Source organism: Biomphalaria glabrata, chromosome 5 (genome assembly GCF_947242115.1).
Source record: "Biomphalaria glabrata chromosome 5, xgBioGlab47.1, whole genome shotgun sequence".
Taxonomy (NCBI): domain Eukaryota; kingdom Metazoa; phylum Mollusca; class Gastropoda; family Planorbidae; genus Biomphalaria; species Biomphalaria glabrata.
Window position 1 is genome coordinate 45,342,042 of NC_074715.1, and position 15,089 is coordinate 45,357,130.

Here is a 15,089-nt window from a genome sequence, read left to right on the forward strand (position 1 = left end):
GTAATAGATCTAGACTCTAGACTAACAATTAAAAAATCTGTGTGATTTGAAATGTGTTTATAACTTTGTTCTAATTAGTACAATCATATGCATATCACAAGGAGTGCAAACTGTGCAATGCTGACATGGTGAATGAGAATTCCTAAATGGTGATTGTCAAAGTGCACATAAATAATGAGCATAAATGGAGGGTTTCTAGTCTCTTATAAAGTCAGCCTTAAAAAAACAAAACAAATATGAATCAGAATTATGTTTATAATCAAAGTTTATTGTTTACAGAAAATATAAACATTAGTTTTATATAAAAACAAGCATCAGCTTTACAATGACAACAAGGAAACATAACCAAACGGCTAGAGTTCAGAACATGAATAAGGTCAATATTGTTGTTATTTCCCTTTAAAAACATTTACCCAAACTAAACAACTAATAATGACTGTTTAGTATTAACAATGGGATATGTAAAAAAAATACTAGAATAAAGACTGTTGCAAAATTAAGAATATAAAGTTATCAAATGATAAAATTGTCAAATCTCTGATTGTGGTCCTGAATTAGTAGACAATCACAGTCTTCAAAGTCAAACCCATTAGAAATGCAGACATTCTCTTAAGTTCAATAATCAGGTGAAATGTATTTGTATCAACCAGAATTGTTTCCCCTCTCTCCCTCCCTGCCAACACTGACTAGTTTATTTCTGTCCGTTTGTTTCAATCTAGATTCCAGGTGATCAAACAAACTTCAAGTTCTGATTCAAAGAAAAAATATTTCTAATGATCAAATCATCCATTTAATTTCAATAAGATTGTGTGGCCTCATTCAGTGGCCAAGCAACTATGGATCACCTCAAAGAACTGAGATGAAAGCCTAAGCTTTAATTATAGTTGAAACACTTTGAGATAGGTGCCAGATTTTAGGTTGAAATACTTAATACTAGCCAGAAACTGCCAATGCCACCATGCATGTCTTCAGAAGTGACGTCATATATCAATGTTTTTAAAAAAAAGATGACCAAGAACAGGCAATTATCAATCTCTAATGCCACAGATAGGACTGTGTAACTATATTTCACACCTTCATAATCTTGGTACTCAAAGATAAACCTTAGTATATTGCCAGAGAATCAAAGTATATTCTACAAAACCAACTCCATGTCAGAAAGTCCCATTGAATGTGTTTGGAAACTTTAAAAAAAACAGCAACCCAGGTAACTTATGGAAAGGCATTCAACTTAATGACATCTAGCTCACTTCACTTCTATTGTCTTGGAGCAAGTGTCTTACAACTATATAAACAGAACTGAACGAATTAGGCTGCTAATATAATACACACAATACTTCCAAGTCTATTATGTCCGTCATTTAGAAATGGTGTCAAATAGTTCTAATCCAGGAGTTGGATATTGTTTCTTTTAATTCAAATAAATAGAAATGATTTGTAAAACTGAAATTTCTAAAGTAAATCCCCCCCCCCCCCAACCCCTCCATGGAAAAAAAAAAGTTTTTCTAAAAATTCTGCTATGGTTATAAATTCATTTGGCTGTGTTTTAGATCTATACTAGTATTTGTGTATTTCAATAGTCCCCCTATGTTTTTATATTCAATGTAATTCCTTGCACATTTGTACATGAACAACTGAAGCACTTTAAAGTTTGGAGTTACTGTGAAAATTATTTCTGACGAGTCGTTTGTAAAAGACTTAATGCTACAATCAAACAAAACATCAACTTTGTCCAATTACATTTGTCTGTTGACAGTTCAGAACTTGAGGCAAAGTTTTTTTTCAAGCTAAACATTGCCCTGACACACACACACACACAAATAATCCTTATCATGTAAGCTTGATCTTTCCACATTGACTTTTGAGCATCTCTAGTTCAATGGGATTCTTCAATGACACTACATCGTAACCTGAACTTTCAGACGTAACCTGAACTTTCAGACGTAACCTGAACTTTCAGACGTACCATTCTACAAAATGGTCAGAGTCTAAAATTATCAACTTATTAACATCTTTGTGATCTCCACTGAAAAAAACTGTCACACCATCCACAAAAGTCAAAACTCTTTGAAATGTTTACCATCATCATCTCAGACACACATTTCAATGCCCATCAGCATATTCACTTTAGCATGGCCTGAATGGCCATTTCTGACACTAACCTAATAGATATATATAAGTAAATTTAACCTGATTAATGGTCCAGACCAAACTATTTTCTCACACAAACACACATACACAAATAGTCCTTATCATGAAGTCTCTGTCATTCCACATTTCTCACACACACACAAATAGTTGATATCATGAAGACTCTATTTCCCCACATTTCTCTCACACACACATCAGTCTCCTTCATCATGTGAACTTAACATGGCCTTGATGGCCCTGGCTCTCATCTCTAGCTCCAATAACTCCATCTGGTCCATCATGATTGAAGGCAAAACTCCGTCAGATCCCAGAGGCATGGAGGCCACTAAGTCATCTTCCTCCATATCCTCTTCATCCTCCTCCTCTGACCCACTTTGAGGTTCCTCTTTGACTTTCACCTCAGTGCTGTCCTCCAACTGAAACGACACAAAAGTTCAGTGCTACTTAAGTCAACGTCATGGAGACAAAACATGTCTGGGACATTCAGCTACAACATTACAACATTACAATCCCAACTCTCAACTTCCAGATTGTGTGTGTGTGTTCCTACCTGGTCTTCCTTTCTGACCAGCTCTCCATCTTCAGAACCTGATGTATATGTTTCTGGTACCTCTTCCTCCTCTGGCTCCACCTCATCTCCAGAGTCTGGAGGCTCCTGTTTGACCACAGACAGTGAGGGCTGGTCCTAGAAACAAAATGTCACAATTCATTCACAAATATTTTGTTTTTAAATGTATTCAATTGTTATCCTTTGCTTACTAGGTTACTACTAGCACTAAGAATCAAATCAATGAGCTTTAAGCACTGCCTCTGAGACTAGGATGTCTCTGGTAAATGTTGAAGAATTTTTGTTTTTGTTTCATGTCTAGAATAAACTGTTGATACTAAAACAACAACAGCACATTTGTTATTGGAATGCCTTAACATCCTTACCAAAGAAATATATGCTACAAAACTGAACGAAAATCGAGGCAAAAGATCTAAATCTCTGAGACAAATGTTTCTAAAAAAAAAAAATACAACATGCAATCACAATAGTACATCTCAGAAGTTAAATTTCAAGTAAATAAAAGAAGGATAACCCATAATTAAATAAAGAAATCATTTATTAAATGAGTTAACTCCCTTTCTCTATTAATCTATTATGTTGGGGAAAAAAATAATACCTCTGCTGTTCCTTCCATCTGACTCCTGTGGAAAAAAAAAATTATAATCAGATAAACGAAGCCATCACTAATTTATATGCACAGATTATGAGAATCTTATTAATATATAATAACCAATCGTTAGCATTTAAATGGTTGCATTTCAAAGACCACATCTTACACTATGAAATTAGAGACCGGGTTACTGCAGTGATTGGACCCCATGATGACCCGCTAACTATCGTAAAAAAACGCAAGCTAAATATCTATGGCCATATTACAAGATCTTCGGGGCTCGCAAAGACCTTCCTTCGGGGAACAGTACCAGGAAAAAGAAGAAGAGGCAGACAGAGACAGCGATGGGAGGACAGCATAAAAGAATGTACGGGCTTACCGTAGAAAGAGGTTCTAAGGCAAAAGACAGAGAGGAATGGAGAAAGACGGTCGACGAATCTTGCATGGTGCCCTAACAGCTCACCAGACTAAAGGATAGGTAAGGAAAGTAAGGTATATATGTTGCATTTCCTCCATAATACCTCTTTGCAAAATTATAATAAAAATTAATTAAACTAAGTAAATATTTGCTCTATTTAGAATGCTATTATTACAAAATGTTCTTTGTATCTCTCTGTCCGTTTGTAAAGATCCTTCAGTCGTAACGACTATGGTTCATCTCGAACAACACATTGTCACGTGACTATGTAGTCAGTCCTATTTCGGAAAGACATTCCCGTCCACATGTAGCGTAGGTAACGATAGCATTTGATTTGATGGTACTGGAATCAGCCATTTTTCTTTTGGCAAACTCTCCTTCCAGACCTCAGGTCAAAGCTCTTTCGCTGTCCATAGCTTTCTTGGTGTCCATCTCTCTTCACGTAGACTTGTGGTACAGAAGTGTAGAGCACACTGACGTGCTCATGTTGGAGCTAACATACATGAATGGATAAGCAGAAATATTGAAAGGGAAAGGGGAGAGAGAGAGAGCATGGAAAGAAAGATGAATGCAGCGTCACCAAAAATGTTTTCTTTTTTTTTTTCAAGTAAACTTTTTATCCGAGCTAAGAAAACAAAAAATGTCCCCATTACGTGTCACAAAGACAATCTTATCTTATAAATTAAAGACGTTTCTTCAAAATAGAGGATAATTACGTTCTGCGCGCATCCGCGTGCTAATGTTAGCCGTGATAAGCCGTAGGTTTTACTGGCTGATTTAAGCAACCCGTTTCATGCTTTAATGGCACAAGGAAAGAAAGAGCACATGTACGACCTTGTCTTATCATATGAAATAAGAAATGTGCCTTTACCTCTGTGTCTTTCTGAGTATTTTATAAAGCTGTGTTTTTTTGTAGTTGCAAATCTTTGTTCAATGTTTTATGTATTACTGCTACAAAACTTTTGAGTCTTCTAGCCTGAAGTGTCTCTAATTTTAGAGATTTTACATACAGTATTACTCTAGTAAAATGTGGCTATACGTTTGTTATCAATATCACAGCTCTGTGTCTGTTTTAGTTCATTGCATTGAGAAAAAAAAAAGGGATGGGGGTATATTTTAATATTGGTCTAACCAAGATTTGACAGTATTGCAGTTTGATGTTCTTGTCTGCTTTGTAAACATTTCTTTTCGAATCTAGGGTTTACTTGGTCTACGTCTGTTCTTCATTGAGCTGATATTGATAGTAAAGCTAATGCCAATTCCAAACAACATTAAACATAATAAAGATCTCTTCGTGATTATATCAAACATATTACACATGTATTTATAATGGTTTGGCCAAAAAGCAAATTAGAGATTGAAGATAGATAAAAAGTGAAAGATGAGAAACAAGATCACAAGAAATCTATGAAGACCATATAACACAAACAGTAGCGACTGAGAGGTGCAATGGAACAAAAGCAATCATTATGACAAAACATATAAATCGAGTTCTAGATAAGACAACCCTGACCAAGGCTTGCGATGACTTAGTATCTGACCTTGTCTAGTACAATCCTATTATCCTATTCTAAAGACTGAGCCTAGTGGACACTAGGCATCCCTTGCTGACCACTTCAGAGGCTTTACACCAACGGTTCGATAATGCTAAGGGTCGGGGCCGAAGGGTGGGCTGAGTCGGGGACGGAGTGGAGTGACCGATGGAATCTCCCCGGTTATGATTCATAATTCATAAACGCTGCCAGCGAGCTTGACCATTGTCCATTTGGACGGAACACATGACCTAAAAAAAGGGGGGCATGAGGCCTGAAAATTCAAGCACGTTATGTAGAAATAGTCAGTATAATGCTATACCGAATTTTTCTATTTTTTTCATGTCAGATTCGGAATGAGAAACGTAATAAAAAAGGTGGGGAGCGTAGGTGGGGGGAGTTCTATTACCCCATTTATCAGACAGCTAAAGGCTGTGTGTTCTAATTACCAGAGCTTTCGGTACAAGAGTTCAACAAATTCGTCATTACCGTACTTCACAGAATAAAGGCCAAAAAAAAAAAGTGATGGCCAAAGGCGTCCTCTTGAAGCCCGAGGGTCGAGGAATGAAAACTAAACGCTGAGACCAAAACCTCTTTCTGTATGATGGAGGAACGGTGATTACGTTACAAGAGCTAAATGATCTCAGTCACAGTACCATCTCTCTCGGAGAGATGTGAGTTTATTGGACCTCAATGGACATCATATTTCTATTTTGTATAAGCAGGTGCTGAGATTATTGATTGGATGTGTCAGTAGTTAGATAATAACAGAGTATTGACGATGACGCCTCTATGAGATTGCTCTTATTAAAATGATATACTTAACTTATTTATTATGTTACAATATAAATTGTTTCCTCTAATACTTGGGCTTACAGAACAAAAAACTAAAAAAAAAAAAACATTTTTAAAAATACTTAAAAACAACAACAAAGCTTAAATTAAGTGTAATTGTATCAATTAGTTTGGATCAGTCAATGATAGATGTAATCGTTCTGGAAACAATACATCTGTGCTATTAGAATATTAAATATTTTTACGAATTGTTTTTTTTTGCTTAGCTTTTAGCTTTCTCAATGCGCTATGATCCTATCACAGTATATGTACCAGTTGGGAAAGAGGGAGAGAAGAAAGGGGTATCTGAATGTTATATGATCGGTTTTGTTTATATGCATAAAAAAATTCACTCGGGGCTCGAGTGCTCAAGGGGACTAATTCAACTTATACCACCACATCTGTCAAGTACGATTTCTTTCCTTTGTTCAAGATACAAAACACAATAATTTATTACCGATAGTTAATTAACTAATTGTTTGTTTTTTTTTAAATTGATTCTTGTGTTGTCCGGTAAAAGAAATACTTGTGGAAAAGTTCAGCTTAATCCGAGATAGGGTGTGGGAGAAATAACATGTACACCCTTTTTACCATACAGACAGACAGAGCTAATAAAAGCTTTGTAAAAAAAAGGTTTAATGACTAAGATACACTAGTTACATTTGTGTTGCATGTAGATTTGGCTGACATCTATGTCGACCCACTAAAACTGATGGGATGGCTTGATTTAGTTGGGACAAAGTCAAGATCCTGAGATCATCCCATGAAAACGAACAATTTCACGGCTGGTTGTATCAAACGAACAGAACTCATTTCATTATTTGCAACTAAAAACTTTTCGCACAGTAACGAGATCTCGAGAATGGAAAACATTATCTGCAAATAAGTTTCATTGCTTTTCTGGTTCAGTGACTCTAAAACATGTTTATTTGTAATCTTTTATTTTTTCCTTTGTTTGGCAAAGGGCGGAGGGTGTTTAATCTACTTATTTAAAACAGTGGTTCTAAAGTTGTATAAAGTCATCTCGTGATCAGGCTTCAAAGGTGAATGACATTACATGCAGTAAGGAAAGTTCCATGATGTTAAAAGAAGGGGTTGCTGGACATGGCAAAAGAGTTGGAGAAATGGACACAAGATCATTTAGAATATTGTTTGGAAGTCAGCAAAGGAAAAAGGAAATAAATGGATTGAGGGGGGGGGGGCTTCAGAAAACAAAACAAGCAAAGAGTACTTGAAGGAAAGACTTAGTAGTAGCTCAAAGAATACAAACGGCTATCTCACCTTGTTAACTCTTGCCGCACTGAGGTGGAGTCCGCTTGATGATTCTCCAGATCTGTCAGCGGTTCATTGGTTTGTTCAGAAGGTTGATCTGTAAGACAAAGAAGTTAACACATTGGCGTGGAATTAGAGGAAAACTGACATTGTGTCACATGTTTCTAAAGCCATAGTTCTAAGCGATATGTTTGATCAACGTAATAACATTGAAACCAACACACCTAGCTATTCCAATCCTTCGTTTTTTAGCAGTGCCTGTAGGTTTTGGTTTTCTGCTGTATGTCTGTTTGTAACGCTTAAATTTCAAAGAATACTAAATAAAACAATTCGATGACATCGTCACCTACTTCATGCTACATGGCAGCAGTTTATCTTATTCCGAAAGTTAACCATTTTATTTTTAAATTGAAGTATGCAAACTGTTTCTATATGTATATAGAACATCTTTACAACAAAATTTAAATGTTTTCTTTGGTATAACTACGCGATAGTGGTTCTTTAGTATAACTATGCTATTGTTGTGTTTCCATGATCAGCAAAAAGAAATCATGTAACTTTCTTTTCCCCCATTCTTAATAACTAGCTCACACTGCAGACATAAGTCAAAACAATCATCTGTTTTTGTATTTCAAAGAGTTAAAAATGTGTGCTAATATCTCGAATGTCATACAAGCAATATGAAGTTTAAAATGAAGTTTACATTATTTGAATATTAATTAGGAATAGATTTTAGTTTTCATTTATCAATTTTAGTGTGTGTGCTAAAGAAAAGGACTAGATATAAAACTGTACATATACAAATAGTACAGTGAGTCACAAATGTTCAAGTGCTTTATAAATTTAGAGATAATGTAAAGCAGACAAACAAAAAAGGTTAATTAGTCTCCTGTATAGCATTCAAGACAGACAACAGACACTCGATTTACATAATCTTGTTAAAGACCTAAAAGACAGACATTTAGTTTGGTCTGCTGTGTAAATGAACTGTTCCACCAAGTCATTGTCTGCTATTTTTTGAGCTGCAAACTTTCAGACTCTACGTACACCACAAGACACACACACACACACAGCATATTTAATATAAAAACATGTTCACACACACACACACACACACACAATGAACAACTAGCGTGCAGCTAATGCCTATGCATTAAACTTGACCAGCAATGTTTCCTCTAGTCTGTACAACTCTAGAGCAAAGAAAACTGCCACTTGTCCAGCGTGAGGTCAGTAAAAGAAATCAATGTCAACTAAATCAAATTTTAAAACATTTCTATGACAAGCAGAGATCGATCTCTGTCCCTCAGCCCAGCCTCGTCCAATTTCAACAACAATAACAAAAAAATTTCGGCTGCCCCACCCCCTTGTTTTTTTTTTTTTAAATAGATATGGAAAAAAAAATAGTTTGAACAAAAAAGGGGTGGGTTAGGCGGAGGTTGAAAGGATGAGGTTAAAAAAAAAAGGGGGTGGGAGAAAGAGGTTTATGGGATGAATGCAGAGAAGTGTTGTCTCCCCGGAATTAAACTTGCATGTTTTGTTTTCTTACCGTCCCTCTGGGTATAGCACAACTTTTGTTGGGCTCTAAATAGTTCTGGACAATTTCATCGCTTTTGTGAACTTTTGGAAATATGAATAAATATCAAAAGAGAACTTTCTTTTGTGATGAGTGAGGTGGATATAATTTTAGGAGAAGGAAAAAAAAAGCAATATCGGAATTTCTCTTAACAACGAAATATGTAGGGCTACAGTTCAAAACCACAAAAATAGCATAAATGAATTATCGAAAAAAAAAAACAAAACCAAAGAAACTATGAGAGATTGGACTATTAGATAAAGTTGTTAAGGTTGCTGTTTTTTGAAGTGAAATCAATGTTGCTCTTTCAGCTGCATCAGCGTGAACATCTCTTTTATCCCGTTGAAGGTTTCACAACTAGATCAAAATGTACTTGAAGAAAAGTGAAAGTCAAATCAAACATCCTCTTGTAAAGTACTCTAGTCAACCTGGACACGAGTCAAACAAGTTAGTGTGGGAAACTAATGACCACTTTGTCCAGGATCTTAAACTTCCTGGCAGTTGCCAGTTGTTGTTTTTTAAATTTATAGATAAAAGAGATATATCTCTGCATGCGTGTAGCACAAACCAAGACATCAAACTATCTACAAAAACAAAATGCGGGTGAGGGATGGCGTGTCTGTAGACCAAGTAAAGGTTCGTGTCCAATTTACCACGTCACCAAACAATTGTGTGAATAGCGTTGAGTGGCAGGAGATATAATGGACAAAAAAAAAAAAAAAAGGGGGGGGAGGTTAGTGACAGAGGTTGCGTCGAGAGATGGACAGTCCAGAATTCAGCAACTACCATATCTTCCAGTCAGCCAGTGAATGAATGTAACGTCATTTGTCTCCAATTCAGCAAGATGGTCAGCTGGTCAGTTATTGAATCCACGTAACGTCTCCTCAATATATCGAGTTCCACTAAACCTCCAGTGGACTTCAATGAAAATGAGAGCCAGGGCTGAGAGGCGATAGTCAGTGCATACCAATAGCTTTCAAGTTCTTTCCATCAACAGATAGGATGTCTCATAAGAAGTGCTTTACTTAATAAACTGTCCATTTTTTTCTGCCACATGTGAAGCTTAGGTTATATCTATATATAAATAGTAAACTACCTCTATCATACATTACGATCTATGTGGCAGATGATATAAAGATCATTTGTTTCTATGGCCGACTGTTAACGAGGCTGTCATGTGGCCAGCACAACGACCAACCACCGTTTTCAAACCTCAGTATTCACCAAGATTGGAACCTGAGACCAATCGGTTTGGAAGCCACCACACTCCTAAAATTTATAAAATAGTAAGAAATTGTAAAGAAAATACGTGTTTAAAGAGAACGAACTTACTCGAATGAAAGTCTCAGATTTTATTTAAATCATGACCAACTGACTCAAAGTCAAAGTTTAAAGCCTAACCATGGACTCAATTGAATGTTTAATACACAGTAAAAGCCTCAGTTGGATGTTTTGTTATTATCTTCACCAATGTACACTTGTGTTTCTTGTTAGTCGCTAAATGTCCTTACAATTGGGTGCACTTGTCTTCCTGAAACAGTTATTTTCCCGAATTTCCTGTACGAGATTTGATCTGGATCTGTCAAGTCAGCGTCCTCTTTTGATTGTGCGATACCAGAACTATTAGATGGAAGGACATGATCAACTCAACAAGGACAGACTACTCATGCAGAAAAGGTTGTCGCGTTGAAAACACGTTGACTATGCATGGAACTAAAGAAACCAATCTAATCTATTATGAGATCAACACCAGATCTCTCCAGTCTTGACTATAATAATAAAAACAAAGATTACTGAATTATTTTGTTTCTTTTCAGCGTGGACTGTCAACCACCTCTAGAAAGTTGTCGTTTTACTTCCTAACGACGCGACGCCAAGAAGATTATAAATTGCAAGAGCTTCCACTTTCTAAAGCATAGTATACATCAGTGATGCCCAAAATACGGCCCGCGGGCCAGATCCGGCCCGCGAAGTGGTTCCATCCGGCCCGCCAAAACGTCGGCACAAAGTGTAGAAAACCCCTCTCCAAAAAAAAAAAAAAAAGGTTGAAAGATGAATCTTTACCTACGTTAGGGTCCTCATTTTTTCTCTAATGGGTTGGTACCATGACCTTTAGTAACATTTGCGTGCTTATGAAATGGGACTCTACCAGGAGAAGTGAATGTACCGTAACTTTTTTTGTGTGGAACATGATGCTAGGCCAGCATGTTTGTTTCATAAGGAAAATTTGGCTGTCGATAAAAACAAAATATAAATGGCATTATAAAACAAATATGGCGGCATTCTTGATTTGAACCGCGAATAAAAGATTGTTAAACTACGGGTACTACGTGTTTCTAATCAAATAATTTCAGGTTCATTATATTTAGTTTTTTTCTTTTTTTTTTTGTTGATGTGGCCCGCGACTCGAGTGTTGGAAATAAAATGGCCCGCATGTCGAGCAAGGTTGGGCATCACTGGTATACATAGATGAAGCGAAAAGAAAACTGAAGCTAGAATCGAATATGCCAAAATATTGGTCCAACTAAACAAATACATTTAGACGAACCATTTCGTTCTATACTCCCCATTCTTGAGAAATACTTGAACTAGTGACAACTGATTTGTACTGGAGGCTAATTAATTATAAGGAATACGCAGAAAACATTGTTTAAATGAGTACAAACTACTGGAGTCTATAACAATATAGCAAGCAAAGAGGAAAGCAAACTAAAATTATGAATCTAGATATTCTACGAATGTGTCGTTTATTTTATCCACTCGTGGGTTCAACTTTTTTTTTCTCTTTATCTCGAGTCGAAAACGAGACAAGTTAAGAAATAAAGCTGTCACGTGATAGGATAAGACATATCATAAACAGCTGCAGCAGTAAACGACCAGAGGGCAGAGGAAGGGAGGGAGGGGGGGGATGAGGCGGCCAGATCTGCTGAAATAGATAATAAAATAAATCAAAAATTAGAAGCGAAATAAAAGTTTTAGCTGACGGAGAGGACTTGAGAACGGGGGGGGAGGGGGTGTTCAAGATGTCAGAAGCAACAGATGGCTCCTTATTTCCTTCCCTCTCCAGTGTTTTATTTTATTTATTAAAATAATGCCGTCTCTCGTTGCTAATAAACAAAGCAAATAAATGTATGCATATGTCAGGCACATAGACTGGCAGGAACACATCCATTTTGTTTCCTAACTTATATGGACATAAAAAATATTTTAATTCCGGACAGCTCCACATATCGACCACACGGAGAAATAGTTTGTTTTTTCTGCCCCCCCCCCCCTTTTTTTTACCAGCTTCTTTCTTGGATCCCCGCCCCCACTCTTTCTATTCTCATACATTCTATGAGCCAGCAGGAACATTTATTAATCTCCCCATAGTGTGTACGGAGCACTGAGCTACTTCCCCTCACAACTGAGATCTATTCCTTCTTTGTGTCTAATGTTCATTTCAAACAAAAACACGCCCCCCCCCCTTTCAATTAACCTCACTTTTCTGAAAGCACTTTTATTTCTTAGATGTACAGCTTCAAGAAACACGCGCAGCTCATCACCCGACATGCTAATCATGGTCATGATAGTTGGAAGAAACTTTGTCATTAATTACTATTTCCTTACTTGAATTCCCATTAAGCCTGTGCCATATGTTGCAAGCTTAGGGCCGACGCTGGAGTTGGCCGTGCGTTGTTCAAATATTACAATAGGACCATCTATCACCTTCTTCTAGTATCCATGTCAGAGTAGCTTTATACCTATCTTCTTTTGAGTCCCAACTTTTACAGTTTATAACAAAGCCACGGTCAAGACAAAATCTAATTAGCGTCAAGAAAGACAAACACCAAGTAGCTGACACCCGCATAAATTATGTTTATACTATAAGCCTACTATTATAGGCACAGAAGAAATAAAACTTATCATTCACACGTTGAGAAAACAAAAAAACAAAACAAAACAAAAAACGAGTTTCTTATTTAAAAACCAAATGAGGCAAATAGAATGTGCCACATATATAATATGTTAACACTTAGTCCAGAGCGCCGCCGTTGTTTTGTAGCGCGCGCAGAGTCTGCATAAGACGCATACGAATAGGAACGTCGTCCGGATGTGACTCTGTAACATATTCTCGCACGTGCTGCACCCGCGTGCGTACCAGTCCTGCAGAAATAGTTAGGAAAAAAATTTCAAGTGAAAACGTTTGTCAATGGAGTCACGGGGGAAGATCAGCGTCTTTCTCTAGGACACTACACAATTGTGTCTGACATGTCATGGCACAAACACAAACTGGAGCTAGACTCTACAGCCAACAAAAAGAATGGAACTCAACATCACAAGTTCAGCTCATTCACATAATCAATTACTTATTCAAAACATATTGTGCCATGGTATGCAAGCTGAATAAACCAGCTGTTTTAATAATAGATGTTTAAAAAATCCGTACTGTAATCACTGGCGGATCCAGGGGGGGGGGGGGGGGGTCAGACGAATTTTAGTAAAGAAATCACACAATTTGTATACGAATCTATTACTTATATTAATAATATATACTTATTATTTATATTTCAATATATTTTTAGATTATTTCGCCCCCCCCCCCACCCTCTCTAGTTTGTTGGCCGATTTGGTGGGGTGGGGAGGGGGCAATGGCTAGTGACTGTAATACCGTTAAGCCTTTATTAGACAGCTAATACTAGTAAAGATGGGCTCACAGCAGTGGCGTAGCTAGGAATATCGTGGCCAGGTGAGCTTGACCTCTTTAGGGGCCCTTGCATTTTGACATTCGTCATCATGACATGAGATAATGGTGTAATATTTCGGACACTCATTGGGGGAGCTTCAATTTGAACCCCCCTCCCCCCAGCTACGCCACTGGCTCATTGTATTATAGTTGACGTTATGTATGATGATGATTTAAGTTTGTTTTAAATGTCTTGGATGTTGCTTCTCAAAGACTAACCAAAGATAATCGTTTAACAATTAAAGACTAAACAAAAGAAAATGTGTCTCTTATCTGAACCTCATCTACAAGCAAGATGAACATTCAGCGATGTTCTCCTGACAGGGCTACGGTTGCATCACTGCATATTGAGATCTAGTATCTAGCCAGCTACACACAACGTGTAACAAAAGATAATGTTCCACACAAATCATGTTGCCGTGTGTGTGTATGCGTGTCTACATCTGGGCTGATAAACAAGTTGGCATTGAAATTCGTGGACAGAGAGGAAGAAAAGACTTGATTCAACCAGATAGATGCCTTCACCTAGGATAAGCTTCCATGCAGTGGCGTAGCTAGGGTGGTGGGAGGAGGGGGGAGAATTTGCAAAATCCCCCCGGGCCCCAACTTGAGGGGCGCCCCCAAATGTGTTTTTTTTTTACATTAAATATTAAATATTACGCAAAATAAAAGGGGCCCCAAAAGAGTTAAACCCCCAGGGCCCCAAAATGATGGAAAATTCATAGCTACGCCCTTGCTTCGTTGTGCTCCTCAGACCTTCAGGTTTCACTAATATCTTTGGATGGCTTTCCAGATCTCTATTTAAAATGACGAGCGTTATTAATGTCACTCACGAAACCAGTACTCATGTTTTTATGAGAAATTCCGTTAATTGAAATGTTCAAGAAAAACCGAGTGCATCTTTCAAATAGACAGTTGTTTTTTTTTTTTATTGATACTATAAATATACATTTATACATTCTGGTTCACGTACTAATGAAGCCGAAATATTATAAGACTGTTATCTTGAAAGTAGACTTATTTCCAAGTACACCCTCCCCTTTCTTAGTCTGTTTCTATCGGATAGATGTGTATCAATACCGGTCAACCTCGTGATCTCTTACCCAGTGGTAAAGCTACAACACTGTACGAACCAATTCAGTGGTACAGCTATTATATAATAACTACACTCCAATGGTACAGCTACCATATAACAGTGACTAATGCACTAGGGTCATTATGTCAAAATGGAGGTTTTCTCTATTGCCATTCTCTGTATTTTAGCGGAACAATACCTTTGCGTATGACCGATTCACAGCTTTTACGGTTTCAAAGTGGTAGGACATTATGCTCAACGAAGTCACCGCTCCCCTTTGACTCCTGATATTGTTGCATAAGAGTTATCTCTCTTTTCCCCCTTTTATTTCAACCACCGTGGAAC

At 37.1% G+C, this 15,089-nt stretch overlaps 1 protein-coding gene across 4 annotated transcripts in view; it reads right to left on the reverse strand.

Annotated features, from left to right (window-relative positions):
• Positions 1-247: 247 nt before the first annotated feature.
• LOC106060637 (caspase activity and apoptosis inhibitor 1-like) overlaps positions 248-15,089 on the reverse strand; it is a 121,833-nt gene continuing 106,991 nt past the window's right edge. For all 4 annotated transcript variants that reach the window (XM_056029890.1, XM_056029889.1, XM_056029892.1 and 1 more), the window contains 5 exons: positions 7,377-7,464; positions 3,318-3,342; positions 2,702-2,836; positions 1,949-2,567; positions 248-1,910 (listed from right to left, as the gene is read on the reverse strand). In XM_056029890.1, coding sequence (XP_055885865.1) covers positions 2,346-2,567; positions 2,702-2,836; positions 3,318-3,342; positions 7,377-7,464 — 470 coding nt within the window. In that variant the 3' untranslated portion in view covers positions 248-1,910; positions 1,949-2,345. The remainder of the gene's footprint in view (positions 1,911-1,948; positions 2,568-2,701; positions 2,837-3,317; positions 3,343-7,376; positions 7,465-15,089) is intronic.